Here is a 13,439-nt window from a genome sequence, read left to right as displayed (position 1 = left end):
AGCATATTTAGTCTACCCTCTCTGAACAGCTCCGTGTGTTTCTGCCTGAGGTGATAAGCTTCGTTCTGCTTTCTGAGTTGGCCGCGATTCAACTGAGGAAGGCAAGCTGCTTCCATTCGAAAGAAGAAGTCATTAGACCACAAGGTCAGGGTCTGTCACGTCTAGACATATTCAAATTTTACAATTTGATACCAAGTTTCATGAGAAGCCCAGAGCCGACTATTAACACCTTCCCAACGGTGAGTGAACAACTTACAGTATTTGCTTTACTGGCATCTTTTTGCCATATGGAACAAGAAAGCTTATTAAGTCGAGGAATGTGTTGGGAGTCGTAAATCTTCATGATGTGACAAAATGCAAGAAAGACAAAAAGGGATATCTATAGAAACCGTGAATCATATTTACTCACATATCGCATGACGTCACTTAGATTCTTGCACAAAAACCAAAAAATTCCCTCAGGCAGTGAAAAAGCAGCACCTTCTCTGAAGACTCCGCTGAGGTCAGAGGTCAAGCTCAGAAAACGACCCGTGTGATGGGACACACACGTGCCCCCGGTCTGACAAGAACATGTGCAACAACATCCCGTCTGAACACATCTGAACACATCTGAGCAGTCCTTACAGTCATATTTGAGCTTTATTCATACTCCTTCGCTGAATATCTGTATGAACACTGCAGCTACGTCTTAGCTTGCTTTCACCACCTAACAAACACATGGGGGCCTCTTGGCTACAGAGAAGTGGGGGTTGCTTATATTCTCTTCCAGGATTAATCTTAAGTGTAAATCCTCTGCTAAATTTGATGACGCTTTAATAATCTGATTTTTCTAAAAACAAATATATTGCTTCTTTGTATGTCTTCAGTGTTTTTAGAAGGTACAAATGAAAGTGACCCAAGCAATCAGCTCTTGGATCTTTGACCTTTAAAGCGTGCTGATTTCTCTGCACACAACAAACCTCAGTAGCCTCAAAGCCATGGCTATAAAGGCTGCAGTGTACTCACAGTTGAAGTCGGAGGAGATGGAGTTGCTGGCCAGGAGGCTGTTGACGGTAATCTGATAGATGATGTGGAGCAGCAGGAAGGACATACTGGTGAAGCAGAGGGACTGCAGCAGACGCCCTGTGTGGCCTAAAGGGGGAGAACAGCTACAGTGAGTTCAACAACACTCAGTTTAAGAACTTCCACATGTTATTCCCTCTGTTGGTGCACTGACACACAGAAAAAGTCTTGTTTTTGTAGAAAAAAAGAACTTTGTCTGACGCAGAGTATTGCTAAATGTCTTGGTATTCCTGAGCTCTTATACTGTGGCTATTTTAGGACAGATCAAAGGAGTGTTTTGAAAACAGACAGCTGTTTCCTTATGCCGTATCATATTGATCTGATGTGCTACGTGGTCAAAAGCCGTTTCGAATGAGCTGGAACAGAGGTGAGGGTGACTGGGAGAGCAACCAAGAGCGATGTTCTGCGGCTCACAATCCATATCCTGGCTAAGAACTGGCACCACTGCCACTGGGCAAAGCTTATTTCAGCTGAAAAGTAAAACAAACACTTTGGTGGACCACGAGACCTTTTAAGTCTCTAACGTATCCCAGTAAGAGCAGAACTAGTCTTTATACACGAGCCTCTTCTTTGGTTTCATGTTCACAAATATTAACTTCGCCGTTTGAAGCCACGAGAACATAAAGGCGTTGACTGAGCCGGCGTATTCCTTTAATGCAGGTAAAGAATACAGCTGTGGGAACGCAGCGGAGGATGAGAGCAGGCGGGGGAGCTGCCACAGCTGTTCAACACATGGCTGTTTTATAGAGCACCTACAGGTATTTGGAATAATTTCAGGGGTTGTTATGGTGATAATTCTCTAAAGTAGGATATCCCAGATACATTCTTATCATAAAAAATAAAATGTTAATTTTCCTCTGTTCTAAAATTCTCACCCTTTAAACAACAGCGGTGCTTTCAACCTCGTTATGCTAAATTGTCATACATATCTACATTGTCTGGTCCGGTCGTTAATAGCGGTGGAACATCTCATTACATTTACTGCATCCTTGTGGGGTATTAACAATTTTACTGTAGCGTGGCACAATATCCTGGCTAAAGTGAGGCACTACCGCTGAGCTCCAGGTCGCTAGGGGCTAACCTTATCGCAACGTGTGCAGCAACACACCACGTCAGCTTATTAAATGTTAGATCGAAAACAATTTGTGCAAATTTCCCATTGCAATTCCCTGAGCTTTCCTAATGAGGGAAAAGAACGCTTGTAACTATGAAGAAACGAGGAGTTTTAGCAAACGTCTGCGTCCAAATTGGTCCTAAAGCTGTTCCCCCTTTTTTTTCCTATTTGCAATAGAACATTTTTGTTGTCTGACAGCAATCTGTGTCTGGCGACGCTCATCTTGAATAAGTATTTCGCTTCGCTATTCAGTTTAAAAACGCTCTCCCGAGTGCATTTTATATGAATCCAAAAGAAGAGGGCATTGTTCAGATTTAATAGTTGCCCCTTTTCCATCATCAATAGGAGAATTGCACCCATTTGACAACAGTAAGACCTGATACGGCCTCACGGTCCCAATGCCAATTAAATGCCATTTTTATTCTAATGAGGACGCCTGTGCTTGACTTAACAAGGCAGGGGGGAAAAAGCGTCTTAGGTCTCAAAATAGTAGTGACAATGGGTTTTCAAAAAGCCAAACTACGAGATGCTTTAAAGCTAAACACTCCCCATTGGAAATCTACAAGCTAAACTTGATAAATCACCCATAACATCAAATATTTATACAGATTCATCCAAACAGTGCTTGACGATTCCCCTATGTGAAATTGTCACGTCAGTTTCCATTCAACGGGGAATATGGCACGTACAAAAGGGACTCTTAAAATCATCCCAGACCATATGAGAGCAATAGTTTACATTTTGTTAAGCCCCACTGACGATTAGATTCCTTGAAGGGGATAGAAAGCCAAATACTGCAATTACAATGTTAGAGAGCAAATCACAAACAACAACAAGTTGCATGAGATACCGCTTGTCACATCCTTGGTCACGCTGGCTTTTTCAAGCAAATTATACCCAATGAGTTATTCATGTCTAACATGTGTTTTCTGTCAACTTCAGAGATTTAACAGCCAGACGTCCTTTAAGATCAGAAGACAGAACGAAACAGACCATCAAAACAAAGGGCTGAATCCCTTTCCTTATTCCATCTAAAATAATTAAAAAAGTGTAGGTTTGGCTCTTTTCTGTGCAATAGCATACATATTTCTAAAGTTTGTGCTGTCGGAGTATGTCTGAGTAACTCAATAACGTCACTTAAAGACAATGTTGTGGTCACTGCCAAAAAGAGAGCTGTTAGTCTACAACTTTCTCCTGAATTTAAAACTCATGCGGTTGCTTTTTAACAATCCTACAACCTAAATGTCAGGAATTTGAAATGACTGTAAATCGTGAGTGATAAATCACATCCCAAACTCCTTCATCTTCTATTATCTAACAAACATTTGAGTAAAATAAGCTGCTTATCAAGAAGCGATAGCATCACACCAGTTTCCAGTAATTTCATTGTTAGTCAGAAAAAAATCCCATAACTGAGGTGGTGTTCACTGTAACTTCCTCATACTGTGTCTGTCAGCCGGCAGCCCCCTCGCTGATGACAGACAGCTGAGGCCGACAGATGGGATACAAGTCCTGGCAGGTTACACTACAAGAACATCTCACACTATCTGACGCCTGTGGCACTTTACCTCTCTTCTTTTGTGATCTGGATCCTGTACGTGATCGCTCCAACAATACAGATGTCTGAGAAAATGTCATGTAAGCATGAGCATGTGAAACTGTAATCATCTTCAGGCCGAACTTTTCTTTAATAAAGGCTAATGAAGATAACAGCATTTTCTTTTTTTCTGTGGGTGCAGGTGGTGTGTGTAACACTGTGACATGCACATTTGGATTGTCTCTCTTATTTTGTAGCTTTAAACAATAATCATTTATGAATGAGTAGCATATGGTCATTTAAATCAGTCTAAGGTCAGTGAGTAATTTCTCATTTTAATTTTAGGCTTTTACTAAACACTTTGGCAGCTGTTAATTCATTTACCTGAAAAGACCTCTCTGTGGAAACACAATGTTTTTATTAGAATTACTTCATCTCACTTTGATCTGGTCAATAAATTTCCCAACAAGTACCCAAAGTATGATTATTAATCCTTGTTTGACTAAAGTCAGATAAGCAGAAAGTTCACAGAATCAAATTTGTCTAAAAACAACATCTCATATCACCATATAATGATCGATCCTAGCGCAAGCAGCGTCTAGATAAATCGTAGCAACAGTGGACGGAAGCAGCTGAAAATGTCCCTTTTACAGGAAAATCACTGTTAAACTCCTGAGACTTTGCACTATAACAGTGTGGCTGATATGAACTAATTCGTCAGCTTCAAACCCGCTCCACCACGCAAGACTCTGCAAGTCCTTCTGGGGTCACAGTTTTCGCATAACAATTCAAATAAAATAAATAAAATAAAATAAATAAAAGTAATTTATAAAACTATTGCGGATGGGAGCACTTTAAATTGATATGTAGTTAGACAGAGAGCAGAAGCTTCAGCTTAAGCGGTTTTAAGCAGTTTTCACGAGTTTATTTAATGACTCAGATCATAATCTATGATGAAAACATGGCGGTCAAAGGTTTGGAAGGTGCTGTTATCTATTTATTTAATAATGAACCAGTTGCTGCTTTAGCATCTATTTAGTAAGTCCAACTATTCATGCCTGAGCCATGGTGAAAGTGAATCACACACGTTACTGGATCTGAACCAGTCGGATTTCCATAAAAAATGTTACAGAAAAGAACCACGGAAGGGAGTTTTTGTAGCACCGACACATTCGGTTGCCACCTGATTAATGAAAAGCTGTGCATGTGTGAAAGGGGCTGAAACAACTATGCCACAGTTTGAATAAAAGGACCTTCCACACACATAAATTTAAGACAGGAAAATTTCATATCAGTAAAGAATCACCGTGTTTATCGCAAAGGCCATCAGGTCGGTGAACAACCAGCTTTACTATACGTCTCCTCTTTAACTATTGATGAGACTGTAAGTGGTCCACTTTCTCCGCTTCCACCTCTCACTTCTCTTTCTTCTCCTTTGACTTCCTGATTAGTATTTCAGCTGGAGACGAGCAGACGAATGTCGGACTGCTCCAGCCACCATTACGGGTTAATGTATTATTAAACAATGCGTGTGGTCTTCTACAGAAACCTATATTGTTATTGCAGAGGTTTGAAAGGTGTGCTGTGTTGTAATTTGCGGTGAATGGGGCGCATGAAGGAGCAATCCCACACTCATCATCTCTAAGGGGAACAGCCACCTCAGTCGCTTGACAGAAACCACAGAGGTCCATTGTAATAAGAATACTTTGAGGGATGAATGGCTTCTAAATAAACATGAAACAATGATATAGAGGGTAGTTTTACAGCTTTAAGAGTGGCTTTCATCTACTGCACTCATTTCCAATATCATTCTATAACCGCTTAATCCAATTCAGGGTGGTTCGAATACCAAAAAGTTGAAATATGAAGCTTCAACTCAACCCTAACGTAGTCTGAATTAACTCACACTACTTGTCAAATGCTCACAGATCATGGCCTTAAGAAATATAAAACCAACTTAAAGTATCAACGAGCAACTTTTATATCCCTCAGTCAGTGACTGAAGTATCAAAAGCATGCAATAATCAGAACTGTCTTTTTTTTCAACTAAAAACATTTTACAGGGTCTTTTCGGTTTCATAGCACAGCATGAGTTTTTGGTTTTTAGCATTTATATGGGAATGATCTGCCCAAATAAACCAAAACTAAGCCTACAATGTCAATTTTTATCAAGCAAATCTCAGATCTGGCTCAGATGGACCGCTTTTCTATCTCAGATCTGGCTAACAGTGGATCATTTTTATTATTACAGAAGGACTCATGCCTGCACTAACCGATATTACCTTTCATGGACCGAACCATGTGCCAAATCCACCCTCACCACAGGGAAATTCAAGTCTCCTGGAGAAGGGCTGGTTTGCATTACAGAGGACAACATTCAAAACCAAAGGCTTTTGAGAGGCAGTCAAACTTCTTCGGGTGGTGGACAAAGTCAAAGCCATTGAAAATGAGAAGCTTCAAACAGAGTTATATTGTAGCTCTTACCCTGCATTGTTGTGCTTGTGGGCTCTGCGAAGAGTGGAATAAGCAGGAGGTAGATGAGGTAGACGAAGGACAGGATATTGTACCTGAACAGGCAAGCTGTAGGGAAAAAAAGTGCAACAAATCAACCTTTAGATTATGATAAACAACAACATTTTCCTCAAATACCACCAGTTTCTTTGAGTCTTTAAATAAAGGGCAGAAGCTGGCAGCGTGATCATCACTGAGATCAACTTAACACAAACTGAGAAAAACATATGGTTAAAGTCATTAAAATGTTCCCAGTGTAGAAAAGCTGCTTGTGGTAATTAAACACCAGAACATTCCTCTAACTAAACTTTACACTCACAAGCCTAATTATCTCTTCATCTGGCCTCCATCACAAAAAACAAACCTGCCGTTAATTCAGTTACTCAGGAAACTGACATTTGTTTTAAAGTACAATAATCACCCGACAGTGGTTGGCTGTTAAGAGACACAATTAACTGCCTGTGGATAGATCTGCACATGAAGATTTAATTTACAAGAATCCCAAACTATTTCATGTTTTCTTTTAAATAAAAATAACAAAATCTGAGGGGTTTTTTTCGCCAAAGACGTCACAAATTAAAAGATGGCATCAGTCACAGATTTAAGAAAGGAAAAATAATTATTAATCTCGTACCAAGATCATTTTTTTATTTCTATTTTTAGGTCAATATTAAAATGAAACAAGACAAATGCTAAACTAGCACTGCTTTTTTGATGAGTGAAGGTTAAATAAATAAATCTAATAGCGTTTATCTGATCTCTTCGATTTGGACACCTGTCATCGATTTGTGACATTCTTTTAAATAATTATGAACCACTTTAATTATAAAATAATCAGCAGATCAAATGGCAATCAAAATAATCGTTCCAGCTTTGCTCCATCGTGATTTTTGTCAGTGTGTCACCTCATGACACCAGATTATGTAATTTCCTGCAACTACTCTTCCCTGAATACTCCCCCTGCATACATACACTGTATACACACCTATAACAGAAGTCTTTTAGTATTCTCGATGAGAGTTAAAATACTTAAGTGCAAATGTGACTTCTAACAAATGTTAATTGATCTATTGATCTTTAACACACCTCATTTCTCATGTCCTATCGACCACCTGTCATGATCAGGGCTTTTACCAGTTAAACAGCTCCCACTGCCTCCTGAGTGAACGTCAATTAATGCGTCCAAAACGAACCGCCCTGCCCTACACATAAAGCACATGCTCAATTATTTAGCAACCCAAGCACTACAGCATTAAATTATTTTAAGAATCATAGTTTCAATAACAAGTTAAATCAAGAAGTAACCACAAAATATGGGGTTAGCTGCAATATCTTCTTTAAACTTTTATACGTCAGGAAGCGAGGAGGAAAGTACACAGTGACTGTGTATAAAATGTGGACACTGAGTCTGACTTTCCAAATTTCTCTTTGCAGTTATATCAACAAGCTCAGCGTTTACAACCCGGTCGGCCGCAGGAGTTATCGTCTAAGTCAGACATCAGCAGCTACTGCTGTGTGCGGGACTACTGAAAAATTACACTTAACTGCAGAAAATGGTGCTTGTATTTATCTTTGCACAGTCAATGGACCTATTCATTGACATCTGACTTGGCTCTGACTTTTCCCTTGGAGGAGAAGTAAGTGCACCTCCTGGTTTTGGCGCTGCTCAGACAGACCAATGAAAACTAACAAAAGTTAATAAATGTCATGGGGCTTGCCGTCTTTGGGCAAATCACAAACATCTGTAGATTATCTCTGTGATTATTCACGCATAGATAAATGGTTGACAAGCCAGATTAAAAAAACACAAATATAATTACAATTAGAAAAATATGTTTTTTAAGTATTGATAGGGGATTTGTTGCTGGGTTTTTTTGTTTTTTCAGACACTAGTAGGTAAAATGGGTTTTCAGGCTGGAGGAAGGAATGACTCACAATCTTTATTCTTTTTTTTTCTTTCACACAGTGCAGCATTTCTATCCTCCACCCACTTTATCTTCATTAAATGTGGCATTAAATTAGACCAAGATGTGCCAGATGTGGCAGAGTAATTAATCTAAACACGTCTGTATCTATACTGATTATTGTTACAGATAATGTCTGTATCTACAGGTTCTGCTCCCGCTGCAATAGCCCACAGACAATTGACCGTAGCCTTCCTGACCATTTGCCCTTGCTCTATGACTCACCATCTGAGGATTTCACACAGAGAATGAAAATAAACTGCCGTTGTTTTCAGACATCAGATTACTGTAAAAATCCCCATTCGAGGCTGAATCAGTCTTTTGTCTCTCCGAATCAAAGCCATTACAACAGACACACAAAGCCTAAACACATAAGAAGCAAAGCAGAAATATGTGTCAACTCAGAAGCCCACAAACATGAAAACTTAATGATGGAAGATAAGGCAATGCAGTGCCAGGCTAACTCCGGCACTAGGAGATAACACAGGAATTTAAACCTTTCAGGGGAAAGTAATAAAAGAGCATTCCACATCACCTTTTTTTCTTTCGAGCATGACACTTGATACCAAGTGTTTAAAAAGTTCAATTCAAAGTGGGTGGGAAATCTTAAAACTCTAATCAATCAGAACAGTTTTCTGGGGAAATAATATCAAAGCTCAATTTCAAAGGAAAGCTAATTTCTTTAACTTACATAAAATCAGTATAAATTAGTAATCATTCTATCTGAGAAGCTTGAATTTTTTATGTAAGATTTCCTGAAAAGAGGGACTGAAATTAAAATTTTGACAACCTTTAATTGTTGCACTTCAGCTGTAAACTAAATAATTAATCTTTTATGACAACTGTTGCCAATTTCACTTTAAATGCTTTAATCCATTCAATGGATTACTTTGTTTCTTTCCATTTTAAAATAAAATGCCAACGCAGACTCGCTAACAAGCTAGCTAGCATTAATGGCTTGCTGGCTACGTAGCAAATGCTATAAGCTAACTTGTAGCCACATTGTGACTAAACAAAGTGTGTAACTTACTGCTACGGTAGCCTACCGTATTTATAATTACATTTCAAATTATTTACAGTTAAATCCGGACAGCTGCAGTAAACGCATCATAATACTAACATACTTTAACTGTTAGTTTGGTAATGAAACAGACTGAGGGAGTCAACTGTAATTTATTTACAGCCAATGTAACAAAAGTTACAGGTCAAACAAATGCTAACAAAACCAATGTGAGACGTTTCTGTTAATTCAGGATTTCCAGAAGTATTCTTGAACAAGGGCTTGTTTTAAAGCTTTGTTGAGAGTTCAAAAGTTCAAAACTTACTAACAGTAGCTTCTTATAAGTGTTAACCTGCCATAAAATACATCAACAATGATGATTTGACAGTAATATGACTAAAACAAAGCCTATTTGTTTTTGTTTCCTTCACATAATTTACCTAAAGTCTGAGCTTTAGCCTTCTTGTCTACGATCTTGACTCTGACAAATTCTTTGACAGCTATTTTCTTTATTTTTCAAAATCAATACAGTTTTATGCAGCTTGTACGAACCTTTTTCTTTAAGCAAATTATTTTTGCTAGTTTCTGAAATAAAACCCAATTCTGACCAATTTAAAAACTTTATTGAGGTTTTGATCACTTTGTCTGCCTCGAGATCTGCAAACTGTGCACGAATGGATTCATGTTTGTAAAAATTCAATGCATCATAACTCCACTAACGCTCGCAGCAGCTAAGCATCTGCATGTCGCCTTTCATTTGTGTTTGCTCCAGCGTTGTGCTTTTCGACTCAACGCGGCTGACTCGCCGTACATTCTCACGGCAGGTTCAATATCAGACGAGACATTTGGGAAAGTGCATGTTCACAATTATGTTCACACTCCGAACTCTTCCAGTAAACACGTAAACAGTGGACTGTTTGATCAGCAAAACCATAGCTGTGTGCAAATGTGTGTGTGTGTCGGCTGAGGGGATTGTGTACACATGGGCCCAGCAGTTGTGCGCGTTTCAATAGAGGTGCTGTCAGATGGCCAACAGGAAACACTGACGATGTAACGTCAGCAGACAAGTCTGTCACTAGGACATGAAAAGCAATAGTTTGCAACATACATTACAGACATGTACATATACAGTAAGGGTAATATAGGTGTTGGGGGCACGATAACATCTGCTGTGCAGCAGTTTGTTTCCCCTCTGTTTATATAGCACTGAGAGGAAAATAAATATACCTTTTATTCTATTTTCCAAAAAACATAAAACTGAGAGACCAAAAAATACCTGATACCCTAAATAATAACAAAAAAAAATCAATGCTGATAAGAGAAACTCCATCTTTCATGTTTCTGGACACATTCCCCTCTTTCCATTTTACATTTCCTCCATCCTGTCAGTTACCATGTCCAGCTGCTCATTGGCACTTTGAAAAAACATCAAATATTAAAGGTACGTTTACGATAAGAGGGAAAGCAATTATTCTCTCCCTTGCAACCGCATTATTAATTCATACTGTTAAAACGACTTTCCACGAATTAATGGAGACAACGCATGGCCTCACAATTGCTTTTGGAAATAAGGGGCGCGCCGGCCCGCGTCGGCCTGTCAAGCGATGCATTATGGTGCTACTGAGTGGGTCTTATCTATAGAAAGCATGCTGTTAGCTTTATAAGTACACAACACTGGAGCAGACACCACACTGGAACCTCAGTGGCACTTTGACGCTAATCATTTTTCACTTGTGGCCTACCACAGGATTACAGCAGTAATTAAACTGCATCTACACAGAAGGGTCTGCATCCGAGGTGTGACCATACCTCGAGCAACATCTGGACACACTTAAATTAGTGTCTGAGCTGCTAAAAGTCCAAAAAAAGAGAAGAAAAAAAAAAGGAGCCACTATGAGTCATCTCCATAGCAAAGGAGTGAAACAATTCAACTGACACAGTAATGTCTAATTCTAAGGAGCACTTTTAACAAAGTTATACAAGAGACAAACAAACTCCTGCGCAGTTATTCAGAGGAATGTGAAACAGCAGGAAAAACACTGTCAGTGCAATGTAAATGCTAATTAATAACAGTAACGCCGTCAGCTGTTGTATCACTAACTATGCTGGTGATTCATGAGCAGCGACCAAACAAAACCCAGAAACCACAAAGATATAAATCATCAAAATCATGCAGGCGTGGAAGTATGTATAATTAGTGTTAACAGTAATTCAGCAAAATGGTGCTGCTTCTGTGCACTATAATTTACTTTCCGGTTTCACTCAAACACAATAGATGAAAATAAGAATGAGCATTAGTGATGAGCTTTTGGCGTTGGCAACCATAATGAAAACAAATCTGTGATTCTGTGATTCTAGTATTTCAAAGACGCACTTAATGACACCCTTCTAACTCAAACATAAACACCATCTTTTTGGCATGCACTCTGCAGTGAATAGACATGGAGTTGTCAGTTTAACTTAATCCAATAAAAGGTGACATCCAGGTGGAGGACAGCGCTGGTGAGTGACGCCTGTGCTCTGCAATCCGTCTGTAATAGCTGGTGTATGACAGTGCGGTGTTTTTAGTGAGGGATGAAGCTACCGCATCGTGAGGTCAAATATCATTTTGCAGCTCGTTGCAGATCTTAAAATTTTATGACACACACTGTCCTGTGGTAGCTCCAGAACTTTGCATATCAGTGAAAATCTCTTGAGCCTACAATCATTTCTTCATTCACTGCCATATAATGTGGATCTAGTCTGTTATGAATAGACTTGTTCATCCCTGGAGTTAAGATTCATTGGTGAGTGTTTAATGTCTTAAACAAAACAAAAAAACGCATTCTTCTGAAAGTGGGCACAAAGACTGGACTGAAAATTTGTGAAAAAGCAGAGAAATGTCCAAAGAAAAACTTGAACTTGAAAACTACTGCTCAAGACCACTTTCAAAGATTCAAGACGTCTGGCTCCTTGGAAGCAAAATATAAAGAAATGGGCTCTTGATCAAGACTTGCACATAGGCTACTGTATTTCAGTCTGAAACGATGAAAAAGATAAAAAAAAAAAAAAAAACATGCTGCTACAATGTAGTTAACAAGGCTAATAATGAGAATTACAGGATAATATTGATGAATGAACTTTGTGGGTAGCTATCAGACAGCTGATTAATTGATTAAACATCCAACCCCACGTGGCGCACGTACAACATTAAGATGCGTAAAAATTGTGGATTTGAGAGAAAACTCACCAGCTGCCAGGCACAACGGCAGCAGTAGCCTGAAGATCAGCCCGCACACCACTTCAGAGGCCATGGCTCCGGGCAGTCCACGTTGAATCCAGGTAAAAGAAGCCGAAGATTGTCCCTCTAAGGTTTCTCTCGCATCCCACTCTCCTGGGCTCTGTCAAATCCCAGCTGGCTCCTCCGATCGGCCACAGCGGCTCTCCCCTGTAGACACCTGGAATCCGGCCATTCCACAGTGGGAGACAGCGCATTCAGCAAGGTTCGCCCCAGCAGGTAGGTCGCTGCTAAATAATGTCACCATGATAGTTTAGTTGTTCAGATGCGTCTGAGACATGTTGGCGGACTCAGGTGCGCAAAGAGCCGCGCTGGCAAGGCGCGTGAAAAAGCCAGAGAAAGGAGCCAATAAGTCCTCAAGTCTAATTAATCTCCCTTTTTAAGAAGAAAAACACATTAAGAAGTAGCTATTAAACTGTCAAACTGTCTTCACAACACTTCTCTGCTGTGGGTCGTTTAAAGAAGACAGAAAAACCGGCTAAGTCGACACCTCTGTTTGTAGCCCCCTCAGTGAAATTTGACTTTCTGACTTCTGGTGTGGACTGGATTCACCAACAGGAGGATACAGAATGAGGCTGAGAGTGACACCGGGCTCAGCCAATCAGAATTGTGCGCCTGGTAAGACGGTCCAGCCCCCTGGGATAATTGGAACCAAGAGGTGGGACGCAAAGAAGGATGGAGAATTAAAAGATAAGGTTTGTCACAGCGCCGCAGATGATGTGTGCTTTCACTAAATGTTATTCCTGGAGTTTTATAATCAAAGCAGCAAACGGCAAAGCAGAACGACTTCTTCCAAGAGGACTTTATGAACTTCCCTCATCATTAGATTCTGTTGTATATTCGAGAGAAACAGCGACGTCCTCTGGTGTGAATCCAACTTGTGCACAACAGCACCACCACTGAAATATTTAGGAAAGGAAGAGGCAAAACATCCTTCCTGCTTATAATTCCTTTCTAATGGTTAAGCAGACACT

The 13,439-nt window shown here is 39.7% G+C and overlaps 1 protein-coding gene and 1 long non-coding RNA gene across 10 annotated transcripts in view; one reads left to right on the top strand and one right to left on the bottom strand.

The window, feature by feature from the left end:
* The window catches only part of piezo2b (piezo-type mechanosensitive ion channel component 2b), a 90,795-nt gene extending 77,784 nt beyond the window's left edge, over positions 1–13,011 (bottom strand). For all 8 annotated transcript variants that reach the window (XR_012772815.1, XM_075482925.1, XM_075482930.1 and 5 more), the window contains exons 1-3: positions 12,418–13,011; positions 6,198–6,293; positions 1,006–1,131 (exon numbers count right to left, since the gene is read on the bottom strand). Coding sequence is in view for 7 of the 8 variants with exons in the window: in XM_075482925.1 (XP_075339040.1) it covers positions 1,006–1,131; positions 6,198–6,293; positions 12,418–12,481 (286 nt within the window). In the remaining variant the exon portion in view is untranslated. The remainder of the gene's footprint in view (positions 1–1,005; positions 1,132–6,197; positions 6,294–12,417) is intronic.
* LOC142398778 (uncharacterized) lies at positions 655–3,880 on the top strand. Of its 2 annotated transcripts, none has more exons than XR_012772816.1 (3): positions 655–1,153; positions 1,723–1,820; positions 3,633–3,880. It is a non-coding gene; the product is annotated as an uncharacterized LOC142398778 (long non-coding RNA). The 2 variants fall into 2 exon arrangements; XR_012772817.1 differs by lacking the exon at positions 3,633–3,880 and adding an exon at positions 3,119–3,143.
* Positions 13,012–13,439: the final 428 nt, after the last annotated feature.

This window comes from Odontesthes bonariensis, chromosome 14, assembly GCF_027942865.1.
Source record: "Odontesthes bonariensis isolate fOdoBon6 chromosome 14, fOdoBon6.hap1, whole genome shotgun sequence".
NCBI lineage: Eukaryota > Metazoa > Chordata > Actinopteri > Atheriniformes > Atherinopsidae > Odontesthes > Odontesthes bonariensis.
The sequence above is the reverse complement of the archived record's forward strand: the minus strand, read 5'-3'. Positions and strand labels throughout refer to the sequence as shown.